The sequence below is a fragment of the Cherax quadricarinatus genome, chromosome 38 (assembly GCF_038502225.1).
Source record: "Cherax quadricarinatus isolate ZL_2023a chromosome 38, ASM3850222v1, whole genome shotgun sequence".
NCBI lineage: Eukaryota > Metazoa > Arthropoda > Malacostraca > Decapoda > Parastacidae > Cherax > Cherax quadricarinatus.
The window spans coordinates 25,622,250-25,648,670 of record NC_091329.1 but is presented as its reverse complement, the minus strand read 5'-3'; the positions used below and the strand labels follow the sequence as shown (position 1 = coordinate 25,648,670).

General features: G+C 42.1%; 1 protein-coding gene across 10 annotated transcripts in view; it reads left to right on the top strand.

Annotated features, from left to right (window-relative positions):
* Nucleotides 1-26,421, top strand: part of ATP8A (ATPase phospholipid transporting 8A1) — an 817,844-nt gene that overhangs the window by 606,549 nt on the left and 184,874 nt on the right. For all 10 annotated transcript variants that reach the window (XM_070092196.1, XM_070092203.1, XM_070092201.1 and 7 more), the window contains 2 exons: nucleotides 20,047-20,205; nucleotides 25,292-25,477. In XM_070092196.1, the coding sequence (XP_069948297.1) occupies nucleotides 20,047-20,205; nucleotides 25,292-25,477 (345 nt within the window). The remainder of the gene's footprint in view (nucleotides 1-20,046; nucleotides 20,206-25,291; nucleotides 25,478-26,421) is intronic.

Sequence of the window (26,421 nt, the reverse complement as noted above, 5' to 3'; positions counted from 1 at the left end):
CAGTTAGTGTAATGATGGACATATTGGCATGTAAGGAATTTAGTAATGCTATGCTTGCTTAAAGATCTGATATTGTAGTTAAAGATAGTTATGTTGTTATTGGCACTGAGAAGTGCCTTTGATTGTTCTGCAGTGTATCTTTCATTCTATCAAATGAGACCGAAAAAATGAGAATATAACCATAACAACCATACAAAAATATACCGCTAAGCGGCCGCTAATGGCTGAGAAGTGAACTCCGCTATTTATGATCTGATTTCTTTCATTTTTGGTGTACGTGAAGAAGTATCTTATCATTATACATTGCCCAAGTTTGAATAAGATAACCCAACAAACAACTGAGAAAATAATAATAATATCTTTATTTACTACACGTACATGTACAAGGTATACAGGACTAGCTGACATCAGTGACATACTACTGTATAGAAAGGCACTTATTATGCTGAGTATTTCAAGAAAATTAGGTCAGTGTCCCAGGATAACACCCACACTAGTCGACTAACACCCAGGTACCCATTTACTGATGGGTAAACATAGACAACAGGTGTAAAGAAACACGCCTAATGTTTCTATCCTGGCTGGGAATCGAATATTTACCAAAAATCATATATGGCTAACCCAAGCCAGGTACTAAAAATAAGCCACGTTGACTTTTTTGGGGTTATCCTAGGTTCTCTACACATATGCTGCTATGTGTGATAATCTATAGAGAGAAAATAACTTTTTTGTTTCATGTTTATGGTGGAGTACGAGTGTATATCACAGTTAGCCCTGTGCTATACTCCATTTTCTCTAATATAAGCCACCAAGACAAGGATAGGAGAATGGTATATGTTTACCATATCCTCTTCATAACTCTGTGGAACTGCTCGGTGTTATGCCAAATATTATTCATTCTGGAGTATTTAACATGTTTTATGTTATTTATATTGTTTCTTATGTCATATTAGATCAATTGTGATAGGCAAATAAGCTGTAGTGTTGATATTAGCATAATAATAAAGCATATTCTCCTGCTTCATGAGACTGAGTTCATGGCAACCGACAGTGGCTTCAAAGCCACCTTATCTTTAATGGATAATGTACTGCGTAGGTACTTTACATAATGAGAAGCATTTCTTTTATTCATTTGAACCATGGCTAGGGCTAAAAGTAAGCAGGTTAAAATAGTAAATGAAGAAAAAGAAATTGGAATGACTTATGCAGCAAGTAGCACCACCAAACAGTACCAACAGGTTGGTGTGGCAACCCTGGAAATTTGAAATTATGCTAGCCAGAATTAGTGCCGAATAACTGAACAAACCGAATAACTGATTGCCGGATTTGTGATGGCGGACCTGTATCATATATACGGCTTATTTATCTATAACAGTTCATCTAATATGACATAACAAACAATATGAATAACATAGAAACATGATATATACTCTAGAATGAATAAAATATGCCATTCATGTAGTGGTATGAGCGGTGTCGGCGGTGGACAAGAGTTTGTCTGGAGACTGGGCAAAATACTTCATGAATAATTTTGCTAATATCATCTATATGGCTTATTTATCTGTCACAGTTCATCTAATATGACGTAACAAACAATATAAATAACATAGAAACATGATACAGTGGACCCCCGCATAACGATTACCTCCGAATGCGACCAATTGTGTAAGTGTATTTATGTAAGTGCGTTTGTACATGTATGTTTGGGGGTCTGAAATGGACTAATCTACTTCACAATATTTCTTATGGGAACAAATTCGGTCAGTACTGGCACCTGAACATACTTCTGGAGTGAAAAAATATCGTTAACCGGGGGTCCACTGTACATACTCTAAAATGAATAAAATATGTCATTATGTAACAGGTGGAGGCGGCCACAACCTCTCCCTCTTTAAATAACAAAAAAAGGCACAATACCGTGACTGGAACGATACACAAATAACCCGCACATAAAAGAGAGAAGCTTGCGACGACGTTTCGGTCCGACTTGGACCATTTACAAAGTCACACTAACCAGAAGTGGAGCAGGACGGCTATATATAGGCAGGAAGAGGTGGTGGTGGTAGTAGTAGTAGTAGTAGACACTGCCATCTAGTGACGGCCTTTTGAAGCCGTCTATTATTATAATTATTGTATGTAGTACATTACAGTATTATTATTATAGATGTATTATTATTATTATACATATTATTATTATTATTGTTTTATATTATTATACTATTATTATTGTACTATAATTATTATACATATTATTATTATACATATTATTATACACATTATTATTATTATTATTATTATTATTATTATTATTATTATTATTATATAAATAATTTGTAAATTTATTCACACAAAAAATATAAGATTTACTGTTATTCCTTTTTAACCCTTTGACTGTCGCGGGCGTATATATACGTCTTATGAGGTACCGTGTTTGACGTATATATACTCATAAATTCTCGCGGCTTCAAATCAAGGAGGAGAAAGCTGGTAGTCCCACATGTGAGAGAATGGGTCTGTGTGGTCAGTGTGCACCATATAAAAAAAATCCTGGAGCACGCAGTGCATAATGAGAAAAAAAAAACTCCGACCGTTTTTTTTAATTAAAATGCCGACTTGGTGGTCTATTCTCGTATAGTATTTATTCAAATTCAAATTCAAAGTTTATTCTCTATAAAGATTACAATGTTGAATTTACAGAATTTGGTTGTTGTGTGGTTTACATGTAGTTAAATAATGATTACAGAGTGTACCACTAGAACGCCTAGCATGGCTAGGCATTTCGGGCAGACTTAGTTTAATTCTTTATTTTAAAATATTACAAATTATGAGGTAAGTTGGTATTATGGCTAAGTGACTAAATACTAGTTTGTGAGTTTAGCAATGTGAATGCTTTTGTTTTGGCACAGTACATAGTTTCAGTATTGGAGTATCATAGGATTCATTATTTTAAGATTGAGATTAATATTTCTGTTTATGGTCAAATGGGTGAGTGAGTGTAAGTGTGAACCACCGGGTGGTATTCGTGTAGTTAGTTGATGGGGTGTATCAGGGAGATAAGATGTTTTCTAATGGTAGTTTTGAAGGTGATGAATGTGTCTGCAGTTCTAGAGTTCTCAGGTAGGGTGTTTCAGATTTTAGGGCCTTTGACATACATTGAATTTTTGTAAAGGTTTAGTCGGACATGGGGAATGTCGTAGAGATGTTTGTGTCTGGTGTTATGCCTGTGGGTTCTGTCACAACTATCAAGAAAGCGTTTTAGGTCAAGGTTGATATTGGAGTTTAAGGTCCTGTAGATGTAGATTGCACAGTAGTAAGTGTGGATGTACTGAACAGGGAGTAAGTTTAGATCTATGAAGAGTGGGGTGGTGTGTTGCCAGGGATGGGATTTAGTGATTATTCTTACTGCAGCTTTTTGTTGGGTTATTATTGGCTTTAGGTGTGTTGCTGCAGTTGATCCCCAAGCACAAATAGCATAGGTGAGGTATGAATAAATAAGTGAGTGGTATAGTGTGAGAAGGGCATTTTGTGGCACGTAGTATCGTATCTTGGAGAGGATCCCAATTGTTTTGGATACTTTTTTGGTTATGTGTTGGATATGGGTGCTGAAATTCAGGTTGTTGTCAAGGTATAGGCCTAGGAATTTGCCCTCATTATGTCTGGTAATTAGAGTGTTGTCGATCTTAATGTTAATTTGTGCATCTCCTGCTCTGCTAGCAAACATAATATACATGTAGTAGGTTTTGTCAGTGTTAAGCGTAAGTTTATTGGCTGTCATCCAAGTCGATATTTTGATCAGCTCCTCGTTAACAATGGTGTTGAGGGTGGCAAGATTAGGGTGAGAGATGACATAAGTCGTGTCGTCAGCAAAGGGAGTGGGTTTCAGGTGTTGGGATACGTTTGGAAGATCATTGATGTATATGAGGAAGAGCAGGGGACCAAGGACACTTCCCTGCGGAACTCCAGTATCAAGTGGCCGTGTTGTTGATGCTGTGTCTTTAATGGTAACATACTGATACCTATTAGTAAGGTAAGATTTGAAATAAGCAAGCGCATGGCCTCTTATACCGTAATGGTCAAGTTTGTGGAGTAGGATGTCGTGGTCTACTGTGTCAAAAGCTTTTCTTAGGTCAATAAAAATTCCTAGTGGATATTCCTTATTTTCCAATGCTGTGTAAAGCAGATCTAGCATTTTTATGATTGCATCATTAGTGCTTTTATTTTTCCTAAATCGTTTTCTTGGTCTCATTTGATAGAATGGAAAACATATTATAGAATTAGAGGTGATTTTGATTGATTTTTCTATAAAAAGAACCTAGAAATGGAGCTCAAAGTAGGGGAAATGTTTGATTTTTGCCAATGTTCAAAAGTAAACAAATGATGCCATTGTCCACTAAATGTCCAACTAGCCATTCTAATATGCAGTCATGAATGGGTTGATGTTATTTATACAATTATTACAGTAATGCAGTAGTCTGCATAATAGTAAGTCTTCTATGTTTAGTTTGAATAAAAATTCAAAATAGAAAGCAAGAGTAATATCAGAGGGGCCTGGAGACGTGACTGATGAACAAAGAAAATGTTATTTTAGAGCCAGGAATGTCTGCATTGTTCATTCTGGACCATATTTTGAAATTGTCATATTTTTTTAGTTTTTGTGAAATTGGCCAAATTGCAAATTTCTGACCACATTATTAGGTAGTTGAAATCAGTAAATGGGCAGTTTCTTGTACTCAATCGATAGAAAAAATGGAGTTCTAAAGAAATAGCTATGAGTTTGGGCGACTGGAACAATGGAATTAGCCGAAAATAGGGCTCAAATTGGGCGAAATCACTTCGCGAGAGCATAATTCCGTCAGTTTTCCATCAAATTTCGTTTTTTTGGTGTCATTACAATCGGGAAAAGATTCTCTATCATTTCATAAGAAATTTTTTTTTTTTTTTTTTTTAAATTTTGCGACACCAGGAGACACCTCAGGATTGGGGGTTGCGACTGTCAAAGGGTTAAATGGTCCAAACGTATATATACGTTTTTTCAACATCTGAAAGTATGCAAAAAAATGTAGATCTTCTTTTTTGTTTTACATTTGAAAACGTGTAAAAAAAACTTTTAACTACCTTTTTTTTTTTTGTTATATTTGAAAATATGTAAAAAAAAAGTAGATCTACTTTTGTAGCAATACGAATTTGAACGTCGATCTCTTTGGACCGTTTAAGGGTTAAAGAGGTGCATGCAATGTGGACTAGGGTGCAAGCTTTTGTAGAGAAACACCACCCTGACAAAGCTGAAACAAGCCATATCTGCAACATGTTTAGTGACAAAACCCTGTCCCACTTCAGGGAAATCTTAAAGACGCCAATAACAGAGCACTGGACAGTTATTTTGTGAGACAGGGGTCCAGTGACTCTCAAGCTGGTCCTAGTGGCATTAAAGGACAGTGAAGGGAAGTAACCCCAGAGAAGGCATTACTACCTAAAGTCTCCATGGAGGGGGATTCCCCTTCCTAACACTAACTCCTCCCTCTTTCCTCCTCCCTATCTTCCAGAAGCCAGCATTAGCCTTCAATAAATGGTAAGACACATATGCAACAGTTAGACAACTTTATTCCGAAACGTTTCGCCTACACAGTAGGCTTCTTCAGTCGAATACAGAAAGTAGGCATGAACAGTAGAGATGTGAAGACGATGTAATCAGTCCATCACCCTTAAAGTCGTAGAATTTGAGGTTGTCAGTCCCTCGGCCTGGAGAAGTTCAGTTCCATAGTCAGGAACTATCTGAAGATCAAGCGACAGTGCGGAGACTTAAATACTGTCGGAAGGAGAGGTGCAGGGTAGTAGTAGTAGTAGTAGTAGTAGTAGTAGTAGTGAGAGGCAACTGAGAGGTCATGTCCCTCTCAGATCCAACCCTTCTCACTTGAAAAGCTTGTCCAAGGTGTTTTCTGTACCAAGATGCCACGTGTTGTAGTGTCTGACAAGATGAACATCAAAATGGTATACAATACCGACAGGTTGTTAGGTAAGACACATATGCAACAGTTAGACAACTTTATTCCGAAACGTTTCGCCTACACAGTAGGCTTCTTCAGTCGAATACAGAAAGTAGGCAGGAACAGTAGAGATGTGAAGACGATGTAATCAGTCCATCACCCTTAAAGTCGTAGAATTTGAGGTTGTCAGTCCCTCGGCCTGGAGAAGTTCAGTTCCATAGTCAGGAACTATCTGAAGATCAAGCGACAGTGCGGAGACTTAAATACTGTCGGAAGGAGAGGTGCAGGGTAGTAGTAGTAGTAGTAGTAGTAGTAGTAGTAGTGAGAGGCAACTGAGAGGTCATGTCCCTCTCAGATCCAACCCTTCTCACTTGAAAAGCTTGTCCAAGGTGTTTTCTGTACCAAGATGCCACAGAAAACACCTTGGACAAGCTTTTCAAGTGAGAAGGGTTGGATCTGAGAGGGACATGACCTCTCAGTTGCCTCTCACTACTACTACTACTACTACTACTACTACTACTACTACTACTACTACTACTACCCTGCACCTCTCCTTCCGACAGTATTTAAGTCTCCGCACTGTCGCTTGATCTTCAGATAGTTCCTGACTATGGAACTGAACTTCTCCAGGCCGAGGGACTGACAACCTCAAATTCTACGACTTTAAGGGTGATGGACTGATTACATCGTCTTCACATCTCTACTGTTCCTGCCTACTTTCTGTATTCGACTGAAGAAGCCTACTGTGTAGGCGAAACGTTTCGGAATAAAGTTGTCTAACTGTTGCATATGTGTCTTACCTAACAACCTGTCGGTATTGTATACCATTTTGATGTTCATCAGCCTTCAATAAAGGTATGTAATACTGACATTATTGTAAAAAAAATTATATTTTTGTGAATATTTTTGTTTGGAACGAATTAATTTTATTTCCATTAATTCTTATAGGAAATATTAATTCAATTATCGGCCATTTCGGTTATCACCTGACCTTCAGGAACGGATTACGGCCAATAACCGGGGGTCCACTGTATTATATTATTATTATATTATACGGTGGGAGACGGCCGACTTGTTGAAAAAAAAAAATTATGTATAATTATTATTCCAGGTAGTAGGCTGGTAAACAGCAACCACCCAGGGAGGTACTCCCATCTGCCAAGTGAGTGTAAAACGAAAGCCTGTAATTGTTTTACATGATGGTAGGATGGCTGGTATCCATTTTTCTGTCTCATGAACATGCAAGGTTTCAGGTACGTCTTGCTACTTCTACTTACACTTAGGTCACACTACACATACATGTACAAGCATATATATACATACATACCCCTCTGGGTTTTCTTCTATTTTCTTTCTAGTTCTTGTTCTTGTTTATGTCCTCTTATCTCCATGGGGAAGTGGAACAGAATTCTTCCTCCATAAGCAATGCGTGTCGTAAGAGGCGACTAAAATGCCAGGAGCAAGGGGCTAGTAACCCCTTCTGTATATATTACTAAATGTAAAAGGAGAAACTTTCGTTTTTCCTTTTGGGCCACCCCGCCTCGGTGGAATATGGCTGGTGTGTTGAAAAAAAGAAAGAATTATTATTATTATTATTATTATTATTAATTTAGGGACCTGGAGCACAGATCAAATTCCCTAGATCGAGAGTCCCTCACCACATAAGTACTTACTACTACTACTACTACTACTACTACTACTACTACTACTACTACTACTACTACTACTACTACTACTACTACTACTACTACTACTACTACTACTACTACTACTACTACTACTACTACTACTACTACTACTACTACTACTACTACTACTACTACTACTACTACTACTACTACTACTACTACTACTACTACTACTACTACTACTACTACTACTACTACTACTACTACTACTACTACTACTACTACTACTACTACTACTACTACTACTACTACTACTACTACTACTACTACTACTACTACTACTACTACTACTACTACTACTACTACTACTACTACTACTACTACTACTACTACTACTGATAATAATAATAATAACAGTAATGAGAAACTTCAAAAGGCTGCCAATAGTTGGCACCACCATCAGCAAAACATTGGTAACTACTACTAGTACACTTTGCACCTGTCTAGACTTAAGTAGTCTTAAGTAGGCATTTCTGTCCGAAATGCCTCGGCATGATAGTGGCTTTCTTTGCTCCAATCATATTATGATATGTAAGCACACATTGTAACCTTTGCAAAGAAATATGTTTTATTTATTTAAGGAACCTCCCTTGAAGGGGAAGTTTGCATCCTGAAATTTCTTCCGTATCCTGAAGCAAAAAATCGACCGAACGACAGTTCGTATCCTGAAAAATTTGCATGGTGGGGCATTCGTAACCTGAGGTTCCACTGTATATCACAACTGCATCTCAGCGTAACAGTGATGAGGGTATCAAATGAAATGATTTAGATAAAGAAAAACTGAATATCACATTGGAAAGAGGGAGCATGGAAGAAGTGAATGTTTTCAGATAGTATTTGGGAGTTGACTTGTCAGCAGATGGGTTTATGAAGGATGAGGTTAACCATAGAATTGATGAAGGAAAAAAGGTGAGTGGTGCATTGAAATATCTGTGGAGACAAAAAACTATCCATGGAGGCAAAGAAGGGAATGTACGAGAGTATTGGAGGTACCAAGACTCTTATATGGGTGTGAAGTATGAGTTGTAAATGCTGCAGTGAGGAGATGACTGGAGACAGTGGAGATGTCCCATCTAAGGGTAATGTGTGGTGTAAATATTATGCAGAGATTTCGTAGTGTGGAAATTAGGAGGAGGTGTGGAATTATACTAAAAGTATTAGAGGGCTGAAGAGGGGCTGTTGAGATGGTTTGCTCGTTTAGAGAGAATGGAACAAAGTAGAATGACTTGGAGAGCATATAAATCTGTAGGGAAAGGAAGCTGGGGTAGGGGTTGGCCCTGAAAGGTTAGAGGGAAGGAGTAAAGGAGGTTTTGTGGGTGAGGGGCTTGGACTTCCAGCAAACTTGCATGAGCGTGTTAGATAGGAGTTAATGGAGACGAATGGATTTTTGGGACTCGACGAGCTGTTGGTTGGAGTGTGACCAGGGCAATGTTTTGTGAAGGGATTCAGGGAAACCGTGTAGCCAGACTTGAGTTCTGGAAATGGGAAGTACAATGCCTGCACTTTAAAGGAGGGGTCTAGGATATTGGCAGTTTGGAGGGATGTCTAAGCTGTCATATCTGAGCACCTCTGCGAAGATAACAATTATGTATGAGTGATTGTGAAAGTGTTGAATGATGAAAGTTTCTTCTTTATTTTTGCGTCACCCTTCCTCAGTGGGAAACAGCTGATTTGTTAAAAAAAAAAAAAAAGATACACTTAGTCCTTCAGAATCAGTTCCAGCCACCATTACAATCTATCATGCTTTGAAGTTGTTCTGGGATGGATGCAGCATGGTTGTAGATGACCTATGGTGCCCTCCTTGATACTTACCAATCATTTTGAATGTGAAGTATGAGCTGTTGTGAAGTCCTTTCTGAGGTAGCTCCTATACATTCACAATATTTGCCCGTATATTTCATATACGATTCAAATCGAAGCCATTACTTATCCAGTGAAGAAGTTCAATGAGGTGCTCCTGAAACTATCAGTTCGTCCCGCTAGTCTTGTGTATAGGCCAGGTGCAGATGCACAGAGGACAACATCACTATATTCAAGGATCTCAAATGTACCAATAAGATGCAAACCTGCCATTTATTTCAGTCGCCTCCCCAACTCCATGGAGAACAATACATTCCTTTACATTTGCTCCTACGTAGCTACTTTTTGCTTCTCCATGAATGTTTTGTGTGTGTATGTGTACACTCACCTAATTATGAGCATGCACATGTGCCCACACATGCGTGCATATGCATGCACACGCACGTGTATACGCATGCACACATGTGCACACACACATACTCACTCGCTCTCTCTCTCTCTCTCTCTCTCTCTCTCTGTCTCTCTCTCTGTCTCTCTCTCTGTCTCTCTCTCTGTCTCTCTCTCTGTCTCTCTCTCTGTCTCTCTCTGTCTCTCTCTGTCTCTGTCTCTCTCTCTCTCTCTCTCTCTCTCTCTCTCTCTGTTTTTTTATTTCTTTTTTTTACACAGGGTTTGATGAGGTTAGGTTAAGGATCCCTAGCTTTATTGACAAGCTATTTACAGGTTAAGGAATCCTAACTTTATTGACAAGCTAAGAGCTGTTACCTACATCAGCTCATTTGAAAGCATTTTTATTGTTATGAGACATACAAGTAGGGAACAGGATGAAGTTGGAGCCATCTGTGGGCCAGCATTTTCATTTGATCAACTGACTTTATCTCGTTGACATTATAATGCTGTACATATGTGTTCCATAGTTGAGTCATCCTGGGGATAAATGATCTCAGATGAAGTGATGCTCTGGAGAGGTTGCTGCTTTCTGCCCGTCATGTGGTATAGAAGCTTGCTTCACGCTGTCCTTGAAGTGGATCCAAGTGTGGGAATTTGACAATATTGGCCTTGTACATATCAGTAGGGCCACCCACATCCTTCCTGTGTTGAAGACTCTGCTGAAATGATGTATCTATCCAGGATTGCTCCAGGCGAGAGATGAAATGTCTTGCTCTGTTCTCTACTCTGTCTAGCAGTTGCAGATGAGGGGGGGGGGGCAGGCAAACCAAGAAAGTGGAGCATACTCAAGGTGTGAGTGTACTTGTGCCTTGTACAGAATCTTGCAACCCCTACTGTCAAGCAGATGCAAGATACGGCATTGGAGTCAAATTTCACCCCAAGGATATCAACTTCTTCCCCTGGTGCCATCCCATTCATTCTTAATACTGCACTGGCATTACCATTATGGTGCCTAGAGACCATCATCATTTGTATTTTCTCAGGTGCAAATGTTACTTGCCATCTATTTCCCCAAGTTGATGTAGCTCTTAGCTGGTGATTGATGTAGCTTAGAGCAGCTGGCATTTCTTCTCTTGGATAGAGAGAGAGGGGTGGGTTGATTGCATCTTCTTGGACTGCAAGAAGGCCTTTGACACAGTTCCTCACAAGAGATTAGTGCAGAAGCTAGAGGATCAGACGCATATAACAGGAAGGGCACTGCAATGGATCAGAGAATACCTGACAGGGAGGCAACAACGAGTCATGGTACATGATGAGGTATCACAGTGGGCACCTGTGACGAGCGGGGTCCCACAGGGGTCGGTCCTAGGACCAGTGCTATTTTTGGTATATGTGAATGACATGATGGAAGGGTTAGACTCAGAAGTGTCCCTCTTTGCAGATGATGTGAAGTTAATGAGGAGAATTAAATCAGATGAGGATCAGGCAGGACTTTAAAGAGACCTGGACAGACTGGACACCTGGTCCAGCAACTGGCTTCTCGAATTTAACCCCGCCAAATGCAAAGTCATGAAGATCAGGGAAGGGCACAGAAGACCGCAGACGGAGTACGTATAGGCTAGGTGGCCAAAGACTGCAAACCTTGCTCAAGGAGAAAGATCTTGGGGTGAGTAACACTGAGCATGTCTCCAGAAGCACACATCAACCAGATAACTGCTGCAGCATATGGGCGCCTGGCGAACCTGAGAACAGCGTTCCGATACCTTAGTAAGGAATCGTTCAAGATACTGTACACCATGTACGTCAGGCCCATGCTGGAGTATGCAGCACCTGTTTGGAACCTGCACTTGATCAAGCACGTCGAGAAATTAGAGAAAGTGCAAAGGTTTGCAACAAGGTTAGTTCTAGAGCTAAGGGGAATGTCCTATGAAGAAAGGTTAAGGGAAATTAGCCTGACAACACTGGAGGACAGGAGGGTCAGGGGAGACATGATAACCACATATTAATTAAATACTGCATGGAATAAACAAGGTGGACAAAGACAGGATGTTCCAGGGAGGGGACACAGAAACAAGAGGTCACAATTGGAAGTTAAAGAGTCAGATGAGTCAAAGGTATGTTAGAAAGTATTTCTTCAGTCATAGAGTTGTCAGGCAGTGGATTTTTTTATTTTTTATTATCACACTGGCCGATTCCCACCAAGGCAGGGTGGCCCAAAAAAGAAAAACTTTCACCATCATTACTCCATCACTGTCTTGCCAGAAGGGTGCTTTACACTACAGTTTTTAAACTGCAACATTAAGACTCCTCCTTCAGAGTGCAGGCACTGTACTTCCCATCTCCAGGACTCAAGTCCGGCCTGCCGGTTTCCCTGAACCCCTTCATAAATGTTACTTTGCTCACACTCCAACAGCACGTCAAGTATTAAAAACCATTTGTCTCCATTCACTCCTATCAAACACGCTCACGCATGCCTGCTGGAAGTCCAAGCCCCTCGCACACAGAACCTCCTTTACCCCCTCCCTCCAACCTTTCCTAGGCCGACCCCTACCCCGCCTTCCTTCCACTACAGACTGATACACTCTTGAAGTCACTCTGTTTCGCTCCATTCTCTCTACATGTCCGAACCACCTCAACAACCCTTCCTCAGCCCTCTGGACAACAGTTTTGGTAATCCCGCACCTCCTCCTAACTTCCAAACTACGAATTCTCTGCATTATATTCACACCACACATTGCCCTCAGACATGACATCTCCACTGCCTCCAGCCTTCTCCTCGCTGCAACATTCATCACCCATGCTTCACACCCATATAAGAGCGTTGGTAAAACTATACTCTCATACATTCCCCTCTTTGCCTCCAAGGACAAAGTTCTTTGTCTCCACAGACTCCTAAGTGCACCACTCACCCTTTTCCCCTCATCAATTCTATGATTCGCCTCATCTTTCATAGACCCATCCGCTGACACGTCCACTCCCAAATATCTGAATACATTCACCTCCTCCATACTCTCTCCCTCCAATCTGATATCCAATCTTTCATCACCTAATCTTTTTGTTATCCTCATAACCTTACTCTTTCCTGTATTCACTTTTAATTTTCTTCTTTTGCACACCCTACCAAATTCATCCACCAATCTCTGCAACTTCTCTTCAGAATCTCCCAAGAGCACAGTGTCATCAGCAAAGAGTAACTGTGACAACTCCCACTTTGTGTGTGATTCTTTATCTTTTAACACCACGCCTCTTGCCAAGACCCTCGCATTTACTTCTCTTACAACCCCATCTATAAATATATTAAACAACCACGGTGACATCACACATCCTTGTCTAAGGCCTACTTTTACTGGGAAATAATTTACCTTTTTCCTACATGCTCTAACTTGAGCCTCACTATCCTCGTAAAAACTCTTCACTGCTTTCAGTAACCTACCTCCTACACCATACACCTGCAACATCTGCCACATTGCCCCCCTATCCACCCTGTGGAATAGCCTAGAAAGTGACGTAGTGGAGCCGGGAGCCATACAAATTTTGATTCATTTATAATTAATATTCTACTGTACAACTATGAAATAATTACTTTCCTACTGTACAACTATGATATACTCCTTAGTATTAAGTAGACTGTAAGTCAATAATGTTAAGTTGGCCCATAATGCCTAGGCATGATAGAGGCTGTCTTTGTATTGCAACCCACTATTGTATATACACAATCTCAATGTACTGTGCAAAGACATTAAGTAAATAAATAAAAAAATAAATAAGTAGTTTTAAGACGAGGTTTGATAAAGCTTATGGAGCAGGGAGAGAGAGGACCCAGTAGCAACCAGTGAAGAGGTGGGGCCAGGAGCTAGGACTCGACCGCTGCAACCACAAATAGGTGAGTACACACACACACACACACACACACACACACACACACACACACACACACACACACACACACACACACACACACACACACACACACACACACACACACACACACACACACACACACACACACACACACACACACACACACACACAGACACACACACACAGACACACAGACACACACACACACACACAGACACACACCAAGCAGGGATAACAGGGAAGGCACTACAATGGATCAGGGAATACTTGTCAGGAAGACAGCAGCGAGTCATGGTACGTGGCGAGGTGTCAGAGTGGGCACCTGTGACCAGCGGGGTCCCGCAGGGGTCAGTCCTAGGACCAGTGCTGTTTCTGGTATTTGTGAACGACATGACGGAAGGAATAGACTCTGAGGTGTCCCTGTTTGCAGATGACGTGAAGTTGATGAGAAGAATTCACTCGATCGAAGACCAGGCAGAACTACAAAGGGATCTGGACAGGCTGCAGACCTGGTCCAGCAATTGGCTCCTGGAGTTCAATCCCACCAAGTGCAAAGTCATGAAGATTGGGGAAGGGCAAAGAAGGCCGCAGACGGAGTACAGTCTAGGGGGTCAGAGACTACAAACCTCACTCAAGGAAAAAGATCTTGGGGTGAGTATAACACCAGGCACATCTCCTGAAGCGCACATCAACCAAATAACTGCTGCAGCATATGGGCGCCTAGCAAACCTCAGAACAGCATTCTGACATCTTAATAAGGAATCATTCAGGACCCTGTACACCGTGTACGTTAGGCCCATATTGGAGTATGCGGCACCAGTTTGGAACCCACACCTAGCCAAGCACGTGAAGAAACTAGAGAAAGTGCAAAGGTTTGCAACAAGACTAGTCCCAGAGCTAAGAGGTATGTCCTACGAGGAGAGATTAAGGGAAATCAACCTGATGACACTGGAGGACAGGAGAGATAGGGGGGACATGATAACAACATACAAAATACTGAGAGGAATTGACAAGGTGGACAAAGACAGGATGTTCCAGAGATTGGACACAGTAACAAGGGGACACAGTTGGAAGCTGAAGACACAGATGAATCACAGGGATGTTAGGAAGTATTTCTTCAGCCACAGAGTAGTCAGTAAGTGGAATAGTTTGGGAAGCAATGTAGTGGAGGCAGGATCCATACATAGCTTTAAGCAGAGGTATGATAAAGCTCACGGCTCAGGGAGAGTGACCTAGTAGCGATCAGTGAAGAGGCGGGGCCAGGAGCTCGGACTCGACCCCCGCAACCTCAACTAGGTGAGTACACACAGACACACACACACACACAGACACACGTACACAGACACACACACAGACACACACACAGACACACACAGTAGAGACAGGAAGGGCTGTAGGAAGACAGCACAGAAGGGAACATCAAGAGCGAATATACCAACAAGTGTTGGATGACATACGAACAACCGAGGAGGAGGTGAAGAAGCTCCTAAGCGACCTTGATACCTCAAAGGCGATGGGACTGGACAACATCTCCCCATGGGTCCTTAGAGAAGGAGCAGAGATGCTGTGCGTGCCTCTAACCACAATCTTCAACACATCCCTTGAAACTGGGCAACTACCTGAGAAATGGAAGACAGCTAATGTAGTCCCCATATTTAAGAAAGGAAACAGAAATGAGGCACTAAACTACAGACCTGTGTCTCTGACATGTATTGTGTGCAAAGTCATGGAGAAGATTATCAGGAGGAGAGTGGTCAAACACCTGGAAAGGAACAAGATTATAAATGAAAACCAGCATGGGTTCATGGAAGGCAAATCTTGTATCACAAACCTCCTGGAGTTTTATGACAAGGTAACAGAAGTAAGACACGAGAGAGAGGGGTGGGTAGATTGCGTTTTCCTAGACTGCAGGAAGGCCTTTGACACAGTTCCCCACAAGAGATTAGTGCAGAAGCTGGAGGATCAGGCGCATGTAAAAGAGAGGGCACTGCAATGGATAAGAGAATACCTGACAGGGAGGCAGCAACGAGTCATGGTACGTGAAGAGGTATCACAGTGGGCGCCTGTTATGAGCGGGGTCCCACAGGGGTCAGTTCTAGGACCAGTGCTATTTTTGATATATGTGAACGACATGATAGAAGGAATAGACTCTGAAGTGTCCCTGTTCGCAGATGACGTGAAGTTGATGAGAAGAATTAAATCGGACGAGGATGAGGCAGGACTGCAAAGAGACCTGGACAGGCTGGACATGTGGTCCAGCAACTGGCTTCTCGAATTCAATCCAGCCAAATGCAAAGTCATGAAGATTGGGGAGGGGCAAAGAAGACCGCAGACAGAGTATAGGCTAGGTGGACAAAGAATACAGACCTCACTCAGGGAGAAAGACCTTGGGGTGACCATAACACCGAGCACATCACCGGAGGCACACATCAACCAAATAACCGCTGCAGCATACGGGCGCCTGGCAAACCTGAGAATAGCGTTCCGATACCTTAATAAGGAATCGTTCAAGACACTGTACACTGTGTATGTTAGGCCCATACTGGAGTATGCAGCACCAGTCTGGAACCTACGCCTGGTCAAGCACGTCAAGAAGTTAGAGAAAGTACAAAGGTTTGCAACAAGGCTAGTCCCAGAGCTCAAGGGAATGTCGTACGAGGAAAGGTTAAGGGAAATCGGACTGACAACACTGGAGGACAGAAGGGTCAGGGGAGACATGATAACGACATACAAGATACTGCGGGGAATAGACAAGGTGGACAGAGATAGGATGTTCCAGAGAGGGGACACAGGGACAAGGGGTCACAACTGGAAGCTGAAGACTCAGACGAGTCACAGGGACGTTAGGAAGTATTTCTTCAGTCATAGAGTTGTCAGCAAGTGGAATAGCCTAGCAAGTGAAGTAGTGGAGGCAGGAACCATACATAGTTTTAAGAAGAGGTATGACAAAGCTCAAGAAGCAGAGAGAGAGAGGATCCAGTAGCGATCAGTGAAGAGGCGGGGCCAGGAGCTGAGTCTCGACCCCTGCAACCACAATTAGGTGAATTAGGTGAGTACACACACACACACACACACACACATACACACACACACACACACACACACACACACACACACACACACACACACACACACACACACACACACACACACACACACACACACACACACACACATACACACACACACACACATACACACACACACACACACACACACACACACACACACACACACACACACACTCTCTCTCTCTCTCTCTCTCTCTCTCTCTCTCTCTCTCTCTCTCTCTCTCTCTCTCTCTCTCTCTCTCTCTCTCTCGCTCTCTCTCTCTCTTACTTTTATATACAACAGGCCAAGTGTCTAATCGACATGTGCCTAGGACAAAATGGTAACTAACACACACACACACACATGGTTTCAGGGACGGGAAATCCTGTGTCACAAACCTACTGGAGTTCTATGACATGGTGACAGCAGTAAGACAAGAGAGAGAGGGGTGGGTGGATTGCATATTCTTGGACTGCAAGAAGGTGTTTGACACAGTTCCACACAAGAGATTGGTGCAAAAACTGGAGGACCAAGCAGGGATAACAGGGAAGGCACTACAATGGATCAGGGAATACTTGTCAGGAAGACAGCAGCGAGTCATGGTACGTGGCGAGGTGTCAGAGTGGGCACCTGTGACCAGCGGGGTCCCACAGGGGTCAGTCCTAGGACCAGTGCTGTTTCTGGTATTTGTGAACGACATGACGGAAGGAATAGACTCTGAGGTGTCCCTGTTTACAGATGACGTGAAGTTGATGAGAAGAATTCACTCGATCGAAGACCAGGCAGAACTACAAAGGGATCTGGACAGGCTGCAGACCTGGTCCAGCAATTGGCTCCTGGAGTTCAATCCCACCAAGTGCAAAGTCATGAAGATTGGGGAAGGGCAAAGAAGACCGCAGACGGAGTACAGTCTAGGGGGCCAGAGACTACAAACCTCACTCAAGGAAGAAGATCTTGGGGTGAATATAATACCAGGCACATCTCCTGAAGCGCACATCAACCAAATAACTGCTGCAGCATATGGGCACCTAGCAAACCTCAGAACAGCATTCCGACATCTTAATAAGGAATCGTTCAGGACCCTGTACACCGTGTACGTTAGGCCCATATTGGAGTATGCGGCACCAGTTTGGAACCCACACCTAGCCAAGCACGTAAAGAAACTAGAGAAAGTGCAAAGGTTTGCAACAAGACTAGTCCCAGAGCTAGGAGGTATGTCCTACGAGGAGAGGTTAAGGGAAATCAACCTGACGACACTGGAGGACAGGAGAGATAGGGGGGACATGATAACGACATACAAAATACTGAGAGGAATTGACAAGGTGGACAAAGACAGGATGTTCCAGAGATTGGACACAGTAACAAGGGGACACAGTTGGAAGTTGAAGACACAGATGAATCACAGGAATGTTAGGAAGTATTTCTTCAGCCACAGAGTAGTCGGTAAGTGGAATAGTTTGGGAAGCGATGTAGTGGAGGCAGGATCCATACATAGCTTTAAGCAGAGGTATGATAAAGCTCACGGCTCAAGGAGAGTGACCTAGTAGCGATCAGTGAAGAGGCGGGGCCAGGAGCTCGGACTCGACCCCCGCAACCTCAACTAGGTGAGTACACACACACTCACTCACACGCGCGTGCACACACACACACACACACACACACACACACACACACACACACACACACACACACACACACACACACACACACACACACTTGCTGTGTGTGTGAGGAAGTGTGTGCATGCATGTGTACTCACCTATTTGTACTCGCTTATTTGTGGTTGCAGGGGTCACTTAATAGCTCCTGGCCCCGCCTCTTCACTGGTCGCTACTAGGTCCTCTCTCTCCCTGCTCCATGAGCTGTATCAGATTTCGTCTTAAAACTATGTATGGATCCTGCCTCCACTACATCACTTTCCAGACTGTTCCACTTCCTGACAACTCTATGACTGAAGAAATACAGTGGACCCCCGGTTAACGAACTTTTTTCATTCCAGTAGTATGTTCAGGTGCCAGTACTGACCGAATTTTTTCCCATAAGGAATATTGTGAAGTAGATTAGTCCATTTCAGACCCCCAAACATACACGTACAAACGCACTTACATAAATACACTTACATAATTGGTCGCATTTGGAGGTGATCGTTAAGCGGGGGTCCACTGTACTTTCTAACATCCCTTTGACTCATCTGAGTCTTCAGCTTCCAATTGTGACTCCCTGTTTCTGTGTCCCATTTCTGGAACATCCAGTCTCTGTCCACCTTGCCAATTCCTCGCAGTATTTTACATGTCATTATCATGTCTCCCCAACCCTCCTGTCCTCCAGTGTCGTTAGGCCAATTTCCCTTAACCTTTTTTCATAGGACATTACCCCTAGCTTCGGGACTAGTCTTATTGCCAACCTTTGGACTTTCTTTGATTTCTTGATGTGCTTGACTAGGTGAGAGTTCCAAACTGGTGCTGCATACTCCAATGTGGGCCTGACATACACTGTGTACAGAGTCTTGAATGATTCCTTACTGAGGTGTCGGAATGCTTTTCTTAGGTTTGCCAGGTGCCCATATGCTACAGCAGCTATCTGATTGATGTGTGCCTCAGGAGTTGTGCTTGGTATTATACTCACACAAAGAGCCTTTTCCATGAGTGAGGTTTGCAGTCTTTGCATGTGTGTGTACTTTAATGCGCGCTCACACTGTCGGTCTGTGTGTGTATGCATCGTGGATGGGCGTATCCAGGGGTGGTTAGGGTGTTGGTCTTAGCTTCATCTCAAGCTGGCACTGATGCTGTACATGAAACAGTAGACACAGAAAGATGTTTTCTTCTCACACAGCACAGAGTTAGTTATGGAGGTAGCTGCAGGAATTTTTAAGAGGGTTTTTATAAGCGGAGAGTGATGCAAAGACTGATCAGCAACAACTGTGTCTTTGTTTGGGAGAATTGATTTTGAACTATATTTTATTCAGTTTACAGTAGGCAGATTCTTGGAAATGGAAAGTACAGTGTCTGCGCTATAAAGGAGGAGTGAGGATGTTGCAGTTCTGAGGGCCATCTGAACGTGTTTCCAATGTTTTGGTTCACCCTCCCTCAGTAGGAGATAGCTGGTATGTTAAAGAGAGAGGGAGAGAAAGGAGAGATAGAAAAAGAAAGGAGAGACACAGACAGATTTTTAAATAAAATACTTGGAAATGTCTAGTTCTAGGAAATTCAAAATATGAGAGTATGTTTAGTACCTGGGATTAGTTGTTAATATAATTGATATTTATGTTTCCACAGGTAGTTGAATTATTAACACGTGAGACTGGCTCAGTCACACTTGCTATTGGTGATGGAGCCAATGATGTGGCTATGATTCAGAAAGCCAATGTTGGTGTTGGCATTGCTGGATTAGAAGGACTTCAAGCTGCATGTGCATCAGATTATGCTATTGGCCAGGTAAGAGATGTTTTTCTTTGTGCATCCATGCCTTATTAGAAAAGCTGTAAAGTAAAATTACTGTCATATTTTATTTCTAGACTGAAGCCTAAGGTATGCAGAGGGTTCAAACATATTTGTAGGAGGGAGTCAGGGAAACCATTTACTTGGACTTAGAGTCCTGGAGGTGGGATGTACAATACCTACATTTTAAAAGAGGGATGAGAATGTTGCAGTTTGGAGGACTACCTGAACTCTGATGTCAACACACACTTATGGCAAGACAGCAATTTGTTAGGTAAAACTTATAAATGTCACATTAATTGCACCTGTGTCCTTTTACCTAATATATTGTCAGTATAGTTCTACCATTATTACTAAGACAGGAATTACATGAATGATGGTGAATGTGTTTTCCTCACTGGGAGATAGCCAGTGTATAAAAAAATGGATAGTAGATGACATTCAGGCTTTACGATAATTTTTCACTGCCAACCTCACTGCATTATCACTTTTAGATTTTTTTTTCACTCTTATGAATCACTAGCCGTTATGAGTTGGGACTTGTGAATTTAAGCAACCACTTATCTGACCAATCTTGAAGTTTGTCTGGATCCACGTATGGCTTTTCCATTCCTCATCTGTTTTTATTCTCATTAGTTCTACATCATTAGCAAGCAGGAATTCATGTAACTCACTTCCATCTGGTATGTCATTGACATAAACCAGAAACAGTACTGGTTCTACTACTACTGTTCTCTGAGGAGTCCCACTTGTTACTCTTCCCTATTTTGACATCTTTTTGTTCACAACCGCTCTGCATCCTTTCCCCAAGGTATTCTTTGATCTACTGGAACACATTCCTTGTTATTCCATCCTGCACCTCAAGCTTTGCTCCAGCCTCTTGTGAGGTACAGTTTCAGATGCCTTCTTTAATCCAAGAAAATTCAATCCACCTATCCCTCTCCCTCCTGTCTCACTGCTGTTACTTTGTCATAGAATTGTAATAGGCTGGTAAGACAGGATATACTGTCTCTAAAACCATGTCAGTTATTGTTCATAAATCACTTTTCTCCGATTGCTCTACCACTTTCCTGATTATCTTCTTTGTTACCATGCATAGAATGCACTTTAGTGAAACTAGTCTGAAGTTTGGTAATTTCTGTCTGTCTCCTTTCTGAAATGTAGAGACTACATTCTCTGTCTTCCAGATCTTGAGCAACTATCCTATGTCCATTGACTTCTTATAGATCTTATCTAGGCTGGAACAAGTGTAGAGGCCTTCAAGAGGAAACTGGACAAGTATCTTCATCAGGTGCCAGATCAGCCAGGCTGTGATGTGAGGCAGCAGGCCTCCAGCAGCAACAACCTGGTTGACCAGGCAAGCACCAGATGAGCCTGGCCCATGGCTGGGCTCCGAGAGTAGTGAAACTCTCGAAACTCTTCAAAGGTATACCGAAGGTAAGGTGGTTTGGACAGTGCTTCTGCTCCCTCTTGTAGAACCTATGGTGACACCTTATCAGGTCCTATTGCCTTTGAGGTATTCACCTCCAACAGTAGTGTTTTTACCTTTTACCTCATTGTGTATATTGGGGTTCCGTACCTGTCAGTGTATGCTTTAATCCTAGGTCCTCTGGCACTGCCTATTTCCATTGAGAAAACCTCTTTAAATTATTTGTTTAATGCTTCTCATACTTTCTTGTTATTTTTCATGAGCTCTTCTCCTTCCTTCTTCAGTCAAATTACCTGTACAGTGGACCCCCGGTTTACGATCAGCTCCCAATGCGACCAATTATGTAAGTGTATTTATGTAAGTGCGTTTGTATGTGTATGTTTGGGGGTCTGAAATGGACTGATCTAATTCACAATATTCCTTATGGGAACAAATTCGGTCAGTACTGGCACCTGAACATACTTCTGGAATGAAATATTATCGTAAACCAGGGGTCCACTGTATTTTATAATCGCTATTCTTCAAAAGTTGCTCTGAAGCTATGTAAATTCCCGTCACTATCACTGTAAGTCCTCCATTCTTAATTAGGCCCACTGTGCTGCTTTATGCTGAAGAGAGTTCTTTTGGTAGATTCTGAATAGAAATTGCAAAGGTTGGTGGATGAATTTGGAAGGATATGTAAAAGAAGGAAATTAAAAGTGAACATAGGAAAGAGCAAGGTGATGAGGATGACTAACAATTTAAGCAATGAAAGACTGGATATCAGATTGGAAGGAGGGAGTAAGGAGGATAACAAAAAGATTAGGTGATGAAAGATTGGATATCAGATTGGAGGGAGAGAGTATGGAGGAGGTGAATGTATTCAGATATTTGGGAGTGGACGTGTCAGCGGATGGGTCTATGAAAGATGAGGTGAATCATAGAATTGATGAGGGGAAAAGGGTGAGCGGTGCACTTAGGAGTCTGTGGAGACAAAGAACTTTGTCCTTGGAGGCAAAGAGGGGAATGTATGAGAGTATAGTTTTGCCAACGCTCTTATATGGGTGTGAAGCATGGGTGATGAATGTTGCAGCGAGGAGAAGGCTGGAGGCAGTGGAGATGTCATGTCTGAGGGCAATGTGTGGTGTGAATATAATGCAGAGAATTCGTAGTTTGGAAGTTAGGAGGAGGTGCGGGATTACCAAAACTGTTGTCCAGAGGGCTGAGGAAGGGTTGTTGAGGTGGTTCGGACATGTAGAGAGAATGGAGCGAAACAGAGTGACTTCAAGAGTGTATCAGTCTGTAGTGGAAGGAAGGCGGGGTAGGGGTCGGCCTAGGAAAGGTTGGAGGGAGGGGGTAAAGGAGGTTTTGTGTGCGAGGGGCTTGGACTTCCAGCAGGCATGCGTGAGCGTGTTTGATAGGAGTGAATGGAGACAAATGGTTTTTAATACTTGACGTGCTGTTGGAGTGTGAGCAAAGTAACATTTATGAAGGGGTTCAGGGAAACCGGCAGGCTGGACTTGAGTCCTGGAGATGGGAAGTACAGTGCCTGCACTCTGAAGGAGGGGTGTTAATGTTGCAGTTTAAAAACTGTAGTGTAAAGCACCCTTCTGGCAAGACAGTGATGGAGTGAATGATGGTGAAAGTTTTTCTTTTTCGGGCCACCCTGCCTTGGTGGGAATCGGCCAGTGTGATAAAAAAAAAAAAATATTTTGGAGTGAATTTGTCAGTATATGGGTCTTTGGCAGATGGGGAAAAAAAGGTGGATGGTGCATTGAGTCATCTGTGAAAACAAAGAACATTATCAGTGGAGATAAAAGGGGGATATTTGAGAGTATAGTGCAACAGTACAGTGGACCCCCGCATAACGATCACCTCCGAATGCGACCAATTATGTAAGTGTATTTATGTAAGTGCGTTTGTACGTGTATGTTTGGGGGTCTGAAATGGACTAATCTACTTCACAATATTCCTTATGGGAACAAATTCGGTCAGTACTGGCACCTGAACATACTTCTGGAGAGAAAAAATATCGTTAACCGGGGGTCCACTGTACTTTTATATGGGTATGAAGCATGGGTTTTGAACATTGCAGTGAGGATGAGGCTAGAAGCAGCAGAGATGTGCTTGAGAGCAATAGGTGATATAAATATTATGCAGAGGGATGAGGAGGGGTTGTTGAGATGGGTTGGACATTTAAAGAGGATGGAACAAAAGAAGATGACCTGGAGGTGTATTCATCTGTAGTGGAGGGAAGGTAGGGAGGAGTCACCTTAGGGAAAGTTGGAAGGAGGAGATAAAAGAGGTTTGGTGTGCGAAGGGGCTTGGACATCAGCAGATGTGTGAGCATATTAGATATGAGTGAGTGGAGGAAAATGGGTTTTGGGACTTGACAATCTATTGGAGTGTGAGCAAGGTAACATTTTGTGAGGGGTTTCAGGGAAACTGATTAACAAGACTTAGAGGCCTGGAGGAGAGAACTACAGTGCCTGCACCACAAAGGAGGGGTGGGGATATTTGCAGTGTGGATAAAGTGAATGACTGTGAAAGTGTTTCTTCTTTTTCAGGTCACCCTACCTTGTGGGAGACGGCCAGTGTGTCAAACAAAAATGTATGGATAAAAATGCTTGGGGAAGACTGGTTATGCCATACTGCTATAAATGGTGTAGTGGATATAGTAGCACAAAGGCATATAGCACGCACTTGTTTAATACTTATTGACATCTTTTGGGTGCAAGGGGCATGGACTTTCAGCAAGCATGCATGAGCTTGTTAGATAGGAGTAAGTGGAGACAAATGGTTTTATGTCTTGACATGCAGTTGGAGTGTGAGCGAAGTAACATCTATGGAGGGATTCAGGGAAAACCAGCAAGCCGGACTTGAGTCCTGGAGGTGGGAAGTACAGTGCCTGCACTCCTAAGGTGGGGTGTTGATACGATGCACTTTTTTTAACTGTAGTATAGGAGCACCTCTGGCAAGACAGTGATGGACTGAATGCTGAAATGTTTCTTCCTTTTCAGGTTACCCTGCCTCAGTGGGAAACAGCCAATGTGTTAATAAAAAAAATAAAGTGGCATCCTTTTTTTTTTTTTTTTATTAACACTGGCCGATTCCCACCAAGGCAGGGTGGCCCAAAAAAGAAAAACTTTCACCATCATTCACTCCATCACTGTCTTGCCAGAAGGGGGCTTTACACTACAGTTTTTAAACTGCAACATTAACACCCCTCCTTCAGAGTGCAGGCACTGTACTTCCCATCTCCAGGACTCAAGTCCGGCCTGCCGGTTTCCCTGAATCAAATCATAAATGTTACTTTGCTCACACTCCAACAGCACGTCAAGTATTAAAAACCATTTGTCTCCATTCACTCCTATCAAACACACTCATGCATGCCCGCTGGAAGTCCAAGCCCCTCGCACACAAAAGCTCCTTTACCCCCTCCCTCCAACCTTTCCTAGGCCGACCCCTACCCCGCCTTCCTTCCACTACAGACTGATACACTCTTGAAGTCATTCTGTTTCGCTCCATTCTCTCTACATGTCCGAACCACCTCAACAACCCCTCTTCGGCATCCTTTTGTTGTCTCTAATACTATACAGGCTATAGATAAATAGATAGCAATATTATGTTTCCTGTGTTACCAGAATTTTACTGCACACATGTAATTTTTTTCAGTTTCGCTTCCTGGCCAGATTACTGTTCGTACATGGAGCTTGGAACTATAGCCGGCTCTGTAAAGTTATCCTATATAGCTTTTACAAGAATATTTGTCTGTATGTTATTGAGCTGTGGTGGGCAGCCATGTCTGGCTGGTCGGGTCAAGTCTTGTTTGAACGCTGGAGTATAGCCATGTATAATGTGGTAAGTTCATTACCTTCAGTTATTTGTATCATAAAAACTGCATGAATATTCTAGCAGTTTTTCTACTCCTGACTCTATTAGTAGTTTCAGTTTTCTTCATGTAACTTTTCTACATATTGATTGCTCTCAACTATGCTTCCTAACACAACAGCTGTTCTGTTGATGAACCATGGTATAGGAAGGTTAATTTGTGTAAGGAATTAGTGATGCCAAACCATCTATCATCCTAGAAAGGAAGAGTTGAGTTTATATGCAAATATTTCTTGAGGGTCTAGAGGATATCAAAATTTTTGTGAGGTCATAATGAGAATCAAACAATTTAATAAGGGTATAGAGAGATCACGGGGTACAAGGGGCTAGTGAACCCCTTCTCCTGTATAAATTACCAAATGTAAAAATAAGAACTTTGCTTCTTCTTTTTCAGGTCACCCTACCTTGGTGGGAAACAGCTGTTTTGTTAAAAAAAAGTAATAAAGAGATCAAGCACTATAGAGGAATATGTTTTAAGTAATGATATATTTGTAGCTACAGAAACATAACTGTGCTTGTGGTGTTCCATCTTCAGTAATTTGTTTATCTTATAATTATTCAAATCTTTATTGGTTCCATCACTTTCTACTTCCTTTTTTAACCCTTAAACAGTCCAAACGTATATATACGTTCTCTTGCGAAGCGCCCCGAATATTTTGAATTTTTTTTTTTTTTTATAGAAAAAAAAAATTAAGGTCAGTACTTACAGAGATATGAGGCCTAGAAGATGGCACTGGATGCTCATGTGACGGCAACATCAAGTCCTGCCACTTGCAGAAGTGTTGCCGATATACCTTTTTTTTTCTCTATTTTTCATATTATTTTATATAATTTTTTATGTTCTGATAATTACAATTTATAGTAGTTCTTGCTATTTCATAACCATTCTTTGTTCTGACACTAGTATTAGGTAC